Consider the following 13,614-nt stretch of genomic DNA (forward strand, 5'->3'; position numbering starts at 1 on the left):
CATGCCAATTTGGGCTTGGTGAACGTCAGGAATTGAAGCGTTGGCCCGCAATGCAATCAAATCCAAACGGTCCATCCTGCAACTTGAGTGCATGAACGCAGTGCCATGATTCGCCCGCCAAACAAAAGCAAGTCGTGCTAATACTTCCAGTCGTGTAGGATGCTACTTGTCATGCGAAGAACAAAAGCACCACAAATCGGTGAATCTCCCTGACCAGCACGGTATTGCCATGCCTGTCGACTCGGCCTCTTCTTGGACCACAGTCCATAACCTCCTTCAAAATGGTGACAGCCGGGCTGCTAGTTGTTTCCGACGAACTCGGTGGGATCAGCTATGCCTCATTGCCTCGAATTCAAACCGTCATCTGGAATGCGTTGCTATGGATCAGGTCACAAGCGGGCTCAACAACCTTGTTCGCCTGCTCGAGTTCTCCGACGGGGGTCGCTGGGCAGCTCGGGTCCGCATCAAGGCCACTGTGCCCCTCCAAGAAGGCAACACCGAACTTGAGGCCGAGATTGCGACAATGCAGTATATCGAGGAGCATTCCCATTTGGTTGTCCTCCTCCAAGACGCTCCAACACTCGGGGCCCCGCCGCAGCAACTCCCAGTGCTGCTCCAGCATGGACGCGTCCACGGCCAGGTCGAAGCTGGTCAGGAAACAGAAACTGATCTCCAGCCGCGCCAGCTCCTTCTCGCTGATCCCCCCAACGCGCGCAATGATGCGGTGCGGGTAGTACAGATCCTCGAGCGCCTTCATGGCCACTCGCAGCCCGGCCAGCACCAGCCGGTGGGCGTTGCGCTTCGTCACGACGATGGCGCACTCCAGCACGGCCAGGCGGTGGATGTAGAGCGAGGTGGCGAGGTAGACGCCGGCTGATAAGGGGCAGTAGTCGTGCACGCGCCGGAGGTACTCGGTAACGGAGACCGGGGGCGGCACGCGGCAGTAAAACTTCCGGGCGATGGCGCTGTGTTGGACGTTTACTGGTTGCGAGTTTTCCCCCACGATAATGTATGGTACGAGCGGTTGTCCCTAGAGTCTTCGCATCCGCCGTCGACGACAATAACCCGGCCGAAGTTGCGTATATGCTAATCGAGGTCCTCCCCGGCATCGTCGCTATGGACGCCCTTGGCGGATATGACGTGCACCGCGGCGTGATACCCGCGCAGCATCGCCAACATTTCTACCAGGCCGTGGCGGCATGCCATGTTAGTGCCAAGCCCCCTCCCCGTTTGGCCCGATTTCCCGAAGCTCACATTCACTAGGTCCAGATAACCTCCTTACGGCTCCCAAAGATTGGCACCGTGGTCCGGAACCGAGATGGGGGGTACGAATCCGGCCCCTTGCCGGGGATCGGCGGTCCTTTCAACACAGCCGCCGAGTTCTTCGAGGCTTGGGTCAATAGCGTCAAGTTCAAGTGGGACAAGGAGACCATCGGGCGCATGATGCAGAGAGGGCCGATTTCGGCCGAGCAGATGATTGCCATCATTGACCAGTTCCCAGTACAAATCAAAGCGATGGCCAGTCGGATTTCCGCAACTAACAACGGGCCGTTTCCCCTATGCCATGATGACTTCCTCCACAGCAACATCATGGTTGACGAGAGCAATTTCAACGTCACAGGCATCATCGACTGGGAAGGGGCGTGTACGGTCCCATGTGTAACGGTCCCAGGAGTATATTGCAACTAACTGGTGACGACTCTACGAGTACACTAAGCTTGAAGAAGAAAAGGAAAGATGAGAGAGTCTGGCAGCTCGTGGGGCTGCTTTATGATCGCGAGCGCGATGGCCCGAGCGCATTGCTAGAATGTTCGGTGCGCTGTGGGGCAACTGGGAATAGCTTCATCCAGGGGTTCGGTGGACCGTGCTTGTACGTGAGCTGGCCGAGGGTTACCGAGGCCCACCTCGGGCACAGCCCGTTACACCATGGGAGCTGATTGCGTTCCCCGAATTTCTCCAGACCATGCCCGCCTCGTTCGATCTCCCTCATAAATACGACGGAGAGGGGCAACCTCTCGACGAAGAAGTGAGGCAGACATGGCGTGAACGGAAAGAATACATTGACATGGTGGAGTCAGTGGAGCGTGGCGACAAGATGCTCTCGACATGTCTCGGTAGCGACAGGAGCCAGGCTCTGGCCTATGCGTACGGAGCGTACACCAGTATCGGGAAGTTGGGCTTTTATGATAGAGTTGTAGAGCAGCTGGAAAGGGAGAGATAGAAAAGGCTTCTACACGCGGCCTCCGCTTGGGTTACATGTACAGTTCATGACTTAAATAGCAATAGCTGGGCCATCAACTGTTCCTAACACTCTGGGTGGGATCAGCTAGACCTTATTGCCTCAAATGTAAACTATCACCGGGAATGTATTGCTCTAATTTATATATTGTTTCCGCTGACTGTATCTCTATTTCATCCTGATACACGATGTGTAAAGAAAGACAGCAGGCCAGTGCAGATGTCGACTAAGCCGACTGCAAGAAAACCAACACCATCATGTCCGGAAGGTCAGAGAAACTGTGTTTACACTGATCACCTTGTTTTTTGCTTGGTTTCTCGTTTCTTTTTCTCCTCCTTTTCTTCTCTTTTCTCTCTGATATGTTCTGCCCAATATTTTTGCTAATATGACAGACACATCTCTCACCGCCGCGGGCGGCCGACCAAATTTTCAGGGGATCGTCTCCTCCCCTTCCAACAAATCGTAAGTCGCCACCTTGCTAATATCGAACTGGCCAGGCTCAGCCCGGCCGTCGAATCTATGCTCCGCTGCCTTCTTCTCGACGAACTGCATCGCTGCGTCACGGACCGCGTGCCAACCAAGCACCGAGGTTCCCACGGCTTTCCCGTCCCTCTGCAATATCTCCAGGGCCTCCTTCACCCATTCGACGCGGTTCCATTGCGGCTCGGATCCTCGAACAGGCACACTTTGCAGGGCGGATACCAGGCGGTCCATGTTTGTGATCTTGGCAACTAGAACGCGGACTAGGGCCATCGCACTGGCTTCCATGAGGGTGTCCCGCCCTTCAAATTCCCATACCAACTGTCCGGGCGTGCCACTTGGTTTTTCTTTGGCATGATAGCGTTTGCCCCTCGACGAACTTAGCTCGTTCTTGGGTCCGACGAGGAGAGCCCAGTGATACCTGCATGTGGCTACCGTGAGCCATTGACAAATGTCCAGCAGAACCATGGAAGGCGACTTACTTGTCTTCGTCGTCCGGCATTTTGGCCGCGCCGCCCCGGGCGTAAAGGGCAACGTACAGGCGGTCTTTGTTGGATGGCATGGTCGGACAATTCAGGCAGGAGATAGATTAGGGCACCTAGGTAGGCTCCATTCCTGGGTAGAAGATGCCTCGGCGCGAATTCCCATATACCTGCCATATACACAGTAGCAGCTGCATCTTCGTTCGACACCTGCTCAGCTCCTCCCTTATTTGGTGATAAACGGGATGCGTCAGGCCGGATCTCTTCATCAGCCGCGGCAGGGCCGTGACTTCACATGACGCTGGCACTTCTTCCAATAAGTTCCAAAGCTCACATCAACGCTAGGTAAGAATTCCTGTGTTTGAACCCCGCCAAACTCAGCTTCTGGGGTTACAACCACAACTCAGTCTAAGCAAATGCAATTTGCAAGTGGAATATAGAAAACTGTAGCCATTTGGTAATTAGGGCTTCAATATTCGGGATACGGTGATACCAACCCCGTGTCTTCCGCACTGCAGCCAGCCAACGGGACATCAAATCAATAAGCCTGTCGATAAGCCCCTGCAGCGTCGCTCCCAGGCTGTTGGGTATGTGGTCCTGGGCCCGAATACCATTATTAGGTACCATATGATGCGTTTCCAACCACTCACTCTGCTGTGTTCTTTGCGGTATGGATTTTCGCATCATCGTAAAGAAAACAAAGTGCCAGGCCGGTGAAATGGAGCTATGCCTTCTTCTTCTAGAGCCCAGATTTGCCCGTCTTGATTGAACCCGAGTGTGGTTGTCGCAACATGGGCGGTCATGTAGGACGGTGCCAAGAGGGGGGTGTACAGTACCTAAGCAAACCTTCCTTCTTTTGATCATGATGTCGATGTTTCGCTTCGTGGTTGGTCCGTGCATAGATACCTCCCTACTTGTACCTAGGTACCTTACCTAAGGTACGCTGCGGTAAGGTACCTAGGTAAGGTACCTACCTACCTAATGTACATGTAGCCGGACACAGTACAAGCCGAGCCATGCTTCCTCTCCTTCCAACAAGTTACACCCACAATGACAACAACAACAACAACAACAACAACAACAACAACAACAACAACAACAACAACAACAACAACAACAACAACAACAACATGGGCGGAGAATTGGAGACGGCGGGCATGGAGTCCAAGCCGATAAACGCCACACTATGGAACCGGCTCCTGACTATCTCCGCGCGCAAAATATTGCAACGGTGGTACTTTTGGCGCAACGGCAGGGGGCCCGGTTCGGTGGTTTTTATGTCTGGGATATGTATCAAGACAACGCCATTTCCAACACTCGCCGAGGCAAACACGATGCAATTCATAGCGCGAAACACTTCAGTCCCGGTCCCAAAGGTGTATTGCGCTTTTATGCACAAAGGCGTCACATATATCGTCATGGAGAGAATCGCCGGTACGATGGCGGGCGTCGGTTGGGGCCGCCGATCCCCAGAATCCAAAACGAAGATTTTGGAGGATCTGAAATCGATGGTCGGCCAGTTTCGCAACCTTCCGCCGCCCGATAATGTTGGCATCGCGAATGTAGACGGTGGGCCTATTTTTGACCTGCGCCTTCCGGAGAAGTCCTATTGGGGTCCTTTTCGAACCATCCAGGACTTCCATAGAGAATTACGAAACGGAGTCGAGGCCAGCCAGCTGGACGACCGCTCTATCCCTGGCCTCGCTGAACTCTGTGCTTTCCACGATGAGCCCTGGCCCACACCTGTCTTCACGCACGGCGACTTGAGCAGCTTTAACATCATGGTTCGCGACGACACAGTCGTGGGGATTATTGACTGGGAAAATGCCGGGTGGATGCCGCCGTACTGGGAGTATGCCTCGACTTGGAACGCCGCTCCAATGAACCAGTTTTGGCAGGACGAGGCGGACAAGTTCTTGACACCTATGCCGCGAGAATTGGCAATGGAAGCTATCCGGCGGAAATGGTTTGCAGCAATCTAGAAGAGGGTAGTGATATTACATGGCCCATTGTGAGCCAACCAACGCCCAAAACCATCCAAACATATGCTCAAAACGCCGTGACGCAAATACAGAACTAAATCTCTCACTCGCTCACTTCTTCGCTCCCTTCCCTTCCAAATGCCATGCAAACACCTTCTCAAACACGGCCTTCCCATCCCCCACGATCGTCTCGCCATGACAAGGCACGATGGTGTCGAAATCCCACGTCGCCATCCTCGCGACACTCTCATTAAACCCCGCCCGATCATTCCGGCTCGCCACATACCACAGAAACCTCTTCATCCCCAACGCATCTCCCGCCGTCGTCTGGAAGCTACTAAACACCTTCCCCAGCACCCCCAGCTTCGGCCTCTCCTTCTCGGGCACCGTCGAATACTGCTCCGTCGCCGGCAGATTAAACACCAGATCCGCCTGCACCACCACCTTGTCCGGCCGATACCAAAACACCACCTCCCGGTTCGGATGTTCCCTGAAATACTCCATCTCAAAATCCAGCCCAAAATCCTCCCCAATCACCCTCGCATCCCGCCCATCATTCCCCTTGCCCACCACCACCGCGAACTGCTCCTTCCCGATCCGCGGATCCCCCTCCGTCGCCTGCCTCTTTTCCGGCAGGCCCTCGGGCCCGATGAGCTTGGCGTTGGGGTAGGCGGCCGCCCATTCGGAGAGGAAGATGTGGTGCTCGATGTCGGTGGCGATCAGGTAGCGCACGTCGCCGCCGAGGGAAGCCACCTTGGCTGCGGCGGCGGCGGTGTGCGCGACGGGGGAGAAGACGGCGAGGGCGCCGGAGGTGAGGCGGACTGGGGAAGGGTTAGTTACCTTAGCAAGGGAGGGTTGGGTAGGTAGTCATGGCTATCACTTACTGAGTGTGCCGCGCCCGCCGATGGGGATGCGGCCGAAGCGGAGGAAGGGTACCGAAAAGGTCACGACGTTGGGGGTGATGTCACGGATGACCATCACCTCGTCGGGGTTGGGTGGGATGAGTTTGGACGACATGGTTTGACTTTGGGTGGAAGTGGTGATTGCAGCAGCCGAGCCGGCAAACAGGAGAATACCGGCGATGATATTTCGCGTGGTGAGTCGACTCTTGCGCAAAGGTGTTGATGATGTGGCGAGGGGTCTGGTTTTGTGTGATGAGATGAAGTATGGGTTTTGGATGAAGCGAACTGGGCGCTGGTGATGGGGTGATGTGGAAATTAGCTACTAGCAATATGTTTGGTATGGGAAACCCAGGGTTGGCTTTATACCTAGTTGCCTAGGATCTTCACGATGATGCGACACGACAAATCAACAGGGGCTTACAAAGCTGGGATTGCAATTGAAGACTGCTTGACCGTTTGTTGGCCTCGGCATAATGACACGAAGAGGGATCATTGCGTAACGCCTCGGCAAAACGCCCTGCGTACTCGTACACGGAACTTTGGCCGTCCGGTGCGTATTCAGCAACGCCGCCGTAAAAACGACTGCCTGGGATTTGGAATTCCGGTAGGTATTTGGAACTTCTGCACAGGGGTCTAGACCCATGCACGGAATTCCGGTCAAGGCATGACATCATCTTTGCAACGGTGCTCACCTCGCCGTCAGGCTTGGCAACGGGGTTCGGCAAAAAGTGTAACGCTGTGTAACGGCGTAAAAGCACGGACCTGATCCTCTTAGCTTCGATCTTTGTTCAGAGGTCGCATCTTGTCGGTATCTTCAGTTACCTCGGCGCTCCAAAGCATGCTGAATGCCCCGCGATACAACCCTGGTTGACTATTTTGGTAACGGGGGTGGAGAGAACGAATGTTGGCTCGGGGTAGGCCTCGGGGCCTCCGGCTCTGCCATGGGTGCTCCGTCACAGGCCAGCAGCGGCGTCTGCTAAATCATTTCATTTCCAAAGGTACTCGGTCCCTCGAACCCCCCCCCCCCCCGGCGGACACCCCCTTACCTTACTCACATACAAACTAACCTTACCAACCCTCTCCAGCCCCGGAATCCGAGCCCGAACCCACCGCCACCCAACAACCACCCCTGTCCCCTCCCCCCCACGCCCCCTTCACCCTCGCCGTAAAAGACAACATCGCAACGACCACCCACCCAACAACATGCGCCTCCGCCTTCCTCAGCACCCACCACTCCCCCTTCGAAGCTACCATCGTCACGCAGCTCCGCGCCCGCGGCGCCCGCCTCGTCGGCAAGACCAACCTCGACGAGTTCGGCATGGGCAGCCACAGTACGCACTCGGCCGCCGGCGCCGTGGCCCAGTCGTCCCTATCCCTAGGGGATGATGAATACTCGGCGGGCGGTTCGTCCGGGGGTAGTGCGGTTGCGGTTGCTGCGGGGGAGGTTGATGTTGCGCTGGGGACGGATACGGGCGGGTCGGTGCGGCTGCCCGCCGCGTATTGTGGGGTGGTTGGGTTCAAGCCGTCGTATGGTATGCTCTCAAGGTTTGGGGTGGTGCCGTATGCGAATTCGTTGGATACGGTGGGGTTGTTGGCGAGGGGGGTGGGGAGGATAAGGGAGTTGGTTGTTGGTGATGGGGGAGTGGCAGGAGGGTTGTGGAAGGAGGCGGATTCGAGGGATCCGACTAGTTTGTCAGAGGCGGCGAGGGGGAGGTGCGTGGTCGGGAGAGAGGGGTTTGGAGGGGAGCAGAAGGAGGGGAGGGATGTGTTAAGAGGGCTCCGGTTTGGAATTCCGTTGGAGTACAACATCGAGGAGCTCGACCCCGGGATACGGGATGCATGGGCGAAAGCGGCAAAGATATTACAAGAGGAGTATGGCGCGCGCGTGGTGCCGGTGTCGTTGCCCTCGACCAGGCACGCTCTGGCTGCATACTACGTGATCGCACCAGCCGAGGCGTCGTCCAACTTGGCCAAGTACGACGGTGTTCGGTACGGCACGAGGGACACTGACGCCGCGAGCGATGCCGCTGGTGGAGTACTCTATGCTGCAAGTCGCGGCAAGGGGTTCGGTGACGAAGTGAGACGGCGTATCCTGCTTGGCTCGTACACCCTGAGCTCCGAGGCCATGGACAACTACTTTATCAAAGCGCAGCGGGTGCGCCGGCTGGTGCGGAAGGACTTCAACCGCGTGTTTGCGCTCGATAACCCTCTCCACGAGAGAGAGACGTTTGATCTCACGGACCTAGACGAGAGCATCGAAATGGAGGATAAGTGGGGGCCCGAGGAGGTGGACTTTTTACTCTGCCCGACAGCCCCGACGCTCGCGCCGAAACTAGCCGATGTCATGAAGCAGACGCCGCTCGATGCTTATATGAACGATGTGTTTACAGTACCCGCGAGCTTGGCGGGCTTGCCGGCTATCAGCATACCGCTGCCTGTTGCGCCGGAGACGGAAAATGTCACAGGGAAGCCTGGCACGGCAGGGCTACAACTCATCGGGCAGTACTGGGACGATGCCCGGCTGCTTGCCGTCGCAGATGCCGTCTCGAAAACGCTCTAGAGCGCAACTTCGCAGTGAAACCTAGGGCGCCATCAACATCGGGCACACAGTTGATCTAATCACACTTGCTCTGATGGATCAAGCACAGTTTTGCTGTGTATGGGATTCACCGGCGTGAGAGAAATGCCAACTGAGGTATTTCCAGCGGGAGTGATTGTATACAATGTATTATATTACGCTCCTGCAACTGTGTGTTTCCTCAGATTTGTTTTTTGACATTCCATCCATGCCCAACCCGTTGACCATGCTGACTGTAGTTGGGCCCCATGTCCCGACCCGACCGACGCGGCGGCTCCTGCGGTGGCATACTTGGTTGCCTCAAGCCTCGTCTTTTTGTTCGGGCCGTTTTCGCGGGATCTTTGCACTCCGGGTGTTGGACAGGAACTCAACCGCAACTGAATGCCAACCAGAAGTCTCGGGCCCCCAGCCCAGCCCTGCTTAGCGTATAAACCCATGCATCGGCCGTGTGGCCCGGATGGAGGCGGGTAGTTCGTAGCAAGCACGTTGCGGCATTCGACCTGCAACCCGCTTGTGCTCCAGACCTCAGCGCCGTATTCTCCAATCTCGGAGCGGCGAACTCATCGTCTGTTTGGATAGGTCCGTTGTTTGGTATCGAACCATGGACTCCAGTCGAGCTTTCAAGGGCTCGCTTCACCCTCAGACCGATGAGCGTCCGGGTTGTCAATGTCCATCCTGTCATGGTTCGATCGCCTCCTTGGTGAACCGGACCTTGACCTTAACCTCCGCCGTGAATTTGACCTGGACCTTGTTTGTGACCGTGACCGCGACTCCGACCGTGGTCGCGACCTCGACCGGAAGGAGCCGGAATCACTTTGGTGTCCACCCCCATTCGCGTCATCCCCGTTCTCCATCGCCTCGTCTTCCTCCTCCAGCAGGTCCTCGAGCGCGCCGAGCGGGCTGACACGCGGCTCAAGGAGCTCCAGGTCCTCCAAAATATCCCGCTTCCGCATCTTCCACAGACTCGTCGCGCACACACGGCCCTTCGTAAGCAAGTCGTCGACAAACACGTCCATATACGTCAGGGTGGTGCCGTCGCGGCCCTTGCGGCGCAGCTTGCGGCGGTCTTCGAGAAACGGCTCCAGGCGCGCAAACACATCCTTGTCGGTGCGGGTGAGGCGGATATAGAACGCGGCGAGGGCGCGCAGGTACTTGAACTTCTCGCCGCCAAAGGCGAGGTACTCGTCGAGGATGTCGTCGGCGGGGGCGAGCTGCAGCAGCTTGAAGGCGAGGCACAGGAAAGGTGTCGGCTTCTGCACGATGCCCGCGACGCCGCCGATGTGGTCCACGTGCTCGACCACGCGGTCGACTATGTCGGCCTCATTAACGCCGAAGCACTGCTCTTTGTAAAAATAACTGTCCACGATCCTCTCGCGCACGGCTTTCTCCATGATGGTTGCCGGGTTGAGCCCGTTCGGGGCGAGGGCGCCCGAGCTGCCGCGCTCGTCGAGGAAGCGCCGCTCATCGGCGCGGTGGAAGGCGGGCTTGCTCATGGTCGGGAGGTATGGGGGGTGTGGACCTGGGTGCGGGAGTGGTCTTGCCGGTCGGCGGGCTCGAGATGTTGGAATTGAATTGGTGATTTTGCGATAACCGCCCCACGCAGTTTTTGGGTTGTTGATGCTGCTTCCCCGGATTTCTTAGCGTGGTGGGGCAGGTCGTTCAAGGATAGTTGCCCGGCCAACGCAGACTTTTGTTTGAATCGCGAAGGGGGGCTTGTTCAACAACGCTGATGTCACTGTTGGGTACATTTGCAATTCTCACGATTGTCAATCTATTCCCCTTCTTTTAGGCATTATATTTTTACGGCCATTCTTCGATTATTGTATCCGCCCAGTCCCGTAGTAAACGCAAGAAGCATCAGACAGAATGCTCGTCACCTCAGGGCAGGTGTCTGTTGCAGTCTCTTCTGGTATTGGTATGCAGCTTTCCGTTTTCCGTTTGCTCCCCGGTGCACGCACACCCTACTCCTCGTTATCACCAGCAACCTTTTCACTCACCCCCCTCACAACCCACCACCAACCCAACCGAACTAAAATTTAAACTAACCAACCAACCCCTCCTTCACCAGTGTTCCTCTGCACCACAGCTCTCTTCCTCAGCGGCTATGTCCTGCAGCAGCGCACCCTCCGCGACCTCCGCGCCGCCATAAAGGAGCCCCCGCGACCCTCCCCCAAGATCTTCCTGCCCGACCGCTTCAAACAGTCGACCACCGAACTCGCCGACGGCACCATCATAGCGCTCGACGAAGACGGTAAGCCAGTGCCGGTGGAGCCGAACGAGGAAGAGGGGCCCCAAGTGGTGCAGGTGGTGGAGATTAAACCTACGCTGCCGGGTAAAGGCGCAGCTGAACCTGGTAGTGGGGAGCCGGCGCCGACGAAGACGAAGACAAGTGTGGAGGGGAAGAAGAAGGGGAAGGGTAGCAGCCGGGTTGTTGTGGAAGGGGGCGCTGAGGAGGTGCAGAAGCCGATGAGCAGGGCGGAGAGGCGACGGCGGATCAAGGAGGAGATTCAGAAGTCGGCGCAGGGGGAGCGGGGCTATTACCGGCGGCTGGGCTGCGGTGAGGGGGGCAAGTGTTAGTCTCGGTGGGGTGCACGAGGGGTGTGGGATATGTATGGTTTGGGCGGGGTTATAGCGTGGGGAGACAGCTCTGGGCTGTGGGTTGGTTATTGGCGTTCTGGTTTTTCCGAATTACATGGGGGTTGGAAACATGAGTATGACTTTGTCACTGATCAATGATTTGGATGAGATGGATGGTATAGCATGAAAATCAATTTGGCGCTTATTCGCCGTGTTACGACCCTACACTAGCTTCCCCCCTACCCCTAATGTGATACCCAGCGGAAGCATCTCTTGTATCCTTTCTCCGGATACTACAGGCATAGACTCGGCTTCACTCCGATGTGCTTCCAATCGTGGAAAGAGTCACATCCTGGTGTACGTCCCATTGTTCCAGACCCAAACCCCCCAGTTTGGCTTCCTTGTCGGGTATGGAAACGGTAGCACCGGGAAGGGCCACGATGGTCGCCGGAAGGTATCAGAGATGCCCTCGGCTCGGTTTTCCGGCAGCGGATCACGAGCTTGAGCCTGTGAGAGCAACCAAAGGCTGTCCTCAGGGAGACGGCCCGGGGTGAGAGACATTCCGGATTTCAATACCTAGCAGTTGAACTCGTCAGATCACCGATGGATAGTAATAAGACGCGACGTGTACTGACAATGCACAGCTTGCAGCGCTGGCCAAACTTCCCCACCGTGTTGGTGCATCGGATGGAGGACTAGTAGCACAAAAGGAGCACTGTCAGCGGTGCCAATCGGCTGTTTCCGGGCTCACGTACGTAAAAGTTGGAGCAATAGCACACGCTCATGATGTCGTTTGTCAAGGGGCAGGGATGCCAGGAGGGTGGGCCGTATACACACGAACGTGGAGTTATGATGAGCAGAGAAGAGGCGATAGGCAATTGATGTCCCGGTGTGTCAAGAACAGAAGGGATGGGTGCAACATCAACTCAGGTTGGAGGTATGAGAGGTCGCTTATATAGACATATCCCTGGCGTTGTCAGAGGCATTGGCATTCCCGGTAAGGAATACATGAACGCGGCTTGGGCTGGCAGCCAATGGCCTCAAACTGATCTCATCGGCACGGTGACGTTCCGCGCAGCCTACTCCAATCCAAGTTCGGACTGGGTTCGAGCTGGGTATCGACTTAGCCCTTCTCGTCTGGACGCATAAGCTCTGAAAGAAGGAGGGCTGTAGAGAGGAATCCTGTGCACACGAGATAATGCAAGCCATGTCTGTGATTCCTGTCGAGCTAGTGTATGTACTGCGTAAGTATAGCTTCCTACGACTGTCATGGATGTCTCGGCCCACCAAATCTAGACCAGACGAGGGACGGAAAAGGGAAAAAAAGCATTAGGACACCCTCCGAGGAACCCTTGCATCTCCGGAACGCCCTTGAGACAATGTCCTGCCCTTGATTCGCCGACAAGCCTTTCCTTTCACCACTGCCTTCTTTGCCCATCTCCCCTCTGTATGTCGTCAGAAAACGGCTCTTCCAAGGATAGTTATTTCCACGATCCAACAAACATGGAGCAACAACAAGATCCTTTCAAGCCCCGCCAACCCAAGACCCCATGTCTCCCTCCGCCCTTCCAGTCCACCTTAACGTCCGTAAGGCAAGCCGTCCCACAAGTAAAGGCTGTGAAGTAAAGCCAAGGCCCCAAGACGTTGAGATGGGCCGGCTTTTTCCCCGCTCAGCTAACTAGCTGCATGCGTCCAGCGATGCATAGCCCGAAAGTGCCGGCGGCCAATCGCTTCCCAGCGGCGCCTGCGGGGGAACAGGTTGAGGTGACCAACATCGAAACAGGGATCTCGTCCGGGGAAGGAGGGTTTGACAGGGGGCCGCTTGGCGATCGATCGGAGGGACCGTGGGATGGGGATTGACCAGGGTGTGGGTGGGTATGTAAGATGTATGTAAGTAGGTGTGGAGGGGGGTGGGAGGGGTGAGTTCAGCTTTGGTGTCAACCTCCATGATAGACGGGACCAACAGGGACTATCATTCCCAATCTGGCGACGACAGCCTGGGCTTTTCTACGAATAGCGGTCAGCCGTTTCCTGCCGGGTAGGGACGGGATTAACGCCGGGCTGGAGATGGCGTGGATTCTAACCATGACATTGGAGGAAATCAAGATCAAGATAAGATTGTTGGTCCTGGAGGGGGTTCTGATGAGGAATCGGGTGGCCCTGTGCTACGGGCAACAACCTTCCACAATTCCCCACTCAGCTGCCTGCCGCTCCAGAGCAAGCCCTCGGCCCCAGAAGCAATACATCTCGATAATGCAGGGGCGGCGGCAGTATTACTCTGGGGGGGGGTGCTCACGCGCACTCCTGCAGTATGATGCAGGCATCTGTCCCACTCAGAACTTTGGGCTGCCTTGTGAGACATCCGACTTATCAG

The 13,614-nt window shown here is 56.3% G+C and overlaps 9 protein-coding genes across 9 annotated transcripts; 4 read left to right on the forward strand and 5 right to left on the reverse strand.

Moving 5' to 3' along the window:
- Positions 1-352: 352 nt before the first annotated feature.
- On the reverse strand, positions 353-1,179 carry F5144DRAFT_604681 (cyclin-domain-containing protein; the record flags this gene model as incomplete). Its single annotated transcript, XM_066791363.1, has 2 exons — positions 353-1,030; positions 1,123-1,179. The coding sequence occupies 2 exons, from the start codon at positions 1,177-1,179 to the stop codon at positions 353-355; spliced, it is 735 nt and encodes a 244-aa protein (XP_066641914.1).
- A 25-nt stretch (positions 1,180-1,204) lies between these two features.
- Positions 1,205-2,362, forward strand: F5144DRAFT_631650 (uncharacterized protein; the record flags this gene model as incomplete). The annotated part of the gene is made up of 3 exons (XM_066792463.1): positions 1,205-1,210; positions 1,264-1,645; positions 1,851-2,362. 3 exons carry the CDS (start codon positions 1,205-1,207, stop codon positions 2,219-2,221), a joined length of 759 nt encoding a protein of 252 aa, XP_066641915.1. The 3' UTR covers positions 2,222-2,362.
- Positions 2,363-2,536: 174 nt separating this feature from the next.
- On the reverse strand, positions 2,537-3,406 carry F5144DRAFT_579284 (uncharacterized protein). Its single transcript, XM_066789315.1, has 2 exons — positions 3,202-3,406; positions 2,537-3,140 (listed from the first exon to the last, which is right to left on the reverse strand). Exons 1-2 carry the CDS (start codon positions 3,279-3,281, stop codon positions 2,669-2,671), a joined length of 552 nt encoding a protein of 183 aa, XP_066641916.1. The 5' UTR covers positions 3,282-3,406; the 3' UTR covers positions 2,537-2,668.
- Positions 3,407-4,358: 952 nt separating this feature from the next.
- F5144DRAFT_594519 (serine/threonine protein kinase) lies at positions 4,359-5,183 on the forward strand (the record flags this gene model as incomplete). The annotated part of the gene is made up of 1 exon (XM_066790589.1): positions 4,359-5,183. The coding sequence occupies one exon, from the start codon at positions 4,359-4,361 to the stop codon at positions 5,181-5,183; it is 825 nt and encodes a 274-aa protein (XP_066641917.1).
- Positions 5,184-5,294: 111 nt separating this feature from the next.
- Positions 5,295-6,200, reverse strand: F5144DRAFT_604685 (uncharacterized protein; the record flags this gene model as incomplete). Its single annotated transcript, XM_066791364.1, has 2 exons — positions 5,295-6,004; positions 6,068-6,200. The coding sequence occupies 2 exons, from the start codon at positions 6,198-6,200 to the stop codon at positions 5,295-5,297; spliced, it is 843 nt and encodes a 280-aa protein (XP_066641918.1).
- A 683-nt stretch (positions 6,201-6,883) lies between these two features.
- F5144DRAFT_631653 (amidase signature domain-containing protein) lies at positions 6,884-8,809 on the forward strand. Its single transcript, XM_066792464.1, has 2 exons — positions 6,884-7,083; positions 7,171-8,809. Exons 1-2 carry the CDS (start codon positions 6,987-6,989, stop codon positions 8,643-8,645), a joined length of 1,572 nt encoding a protein of 523 aa, XP_066641919.1. The 5' UTR covers positions 6,884-6,986; the 3' UTR covers positions 8,646-8,809.
- On the reverse strand, positions 8,810-10,355 carry F5144DRAFT_579292 (PRP38 family-domain-containing protein). Its single transcript, XM_066789316.1, has one exon. It carries the CDS (start codon positions 10,154-10,156, stop codon positions 9,284-9,286), a length of 873 nt encoding a protein of 290 aa, XP_066641920.1. The 5' UTR covers positions 10,157-10,355; the 3' UTR covers positions 8,810-9,283.
- F5144DRAFT_579293 (uncharacterized protein) lies at positions 10,356-11,472 on the forward strand. The gene is made up of 2 exons (XM_066789317.1): positions 10,356-10,578; positions 10,732-11,472. Exons 1-2 carry the CDS (start codon positions 10,530-10,532, stop codon positions 11,238-11,240), a joined length of 558 nt encoding a protein of 185 aa, XP_066641921.1. The 5' UTR covers positions 10,356-10,529; the 3' UTR covers positions 11,241-11,472.
- F5144DRAFT_579294 (uncharacterized protein) lies at positions 11,473-12,243 on the reverse strand. The gene is made up of 3 exons (XM_066789318.1): positions 11,996-12,243; positions 11,876-11,935; positions 11,473-11,816 (listed from the first exon to the last, which is right to left on the reverse strand). The coding sequence occupies exons 1-3, from the start codon at positions 12,023-12,025 to the stop codon at positions 11,586-11,588; spliced, it is 321 nt and encodes a 106-aa protein (XP_066641922.1). The 5' UTR covers positions 12,026-12,243; the 3' UTR covers positions 11,473-11,585.
- Between the last annotated feature and the right edge of the window lie 1,371 nt (positions 12,244-13,614).

Source organism: Chaetomium tenue (assembly GCF_020726465.1).
Source record: "Chaetomium tenue strain MPI-SDFR-AT-0079 chromosome Unknown F5144scaffold_5, whole genome shotgun sequence".
Classification (NCBI taxonomy): Eukaryota; Fungi; Ascomycota; class Sordariomycetes; order Sordariales; family Chaetomiaceae; genus Chaetomium; species Chaetomium tenue.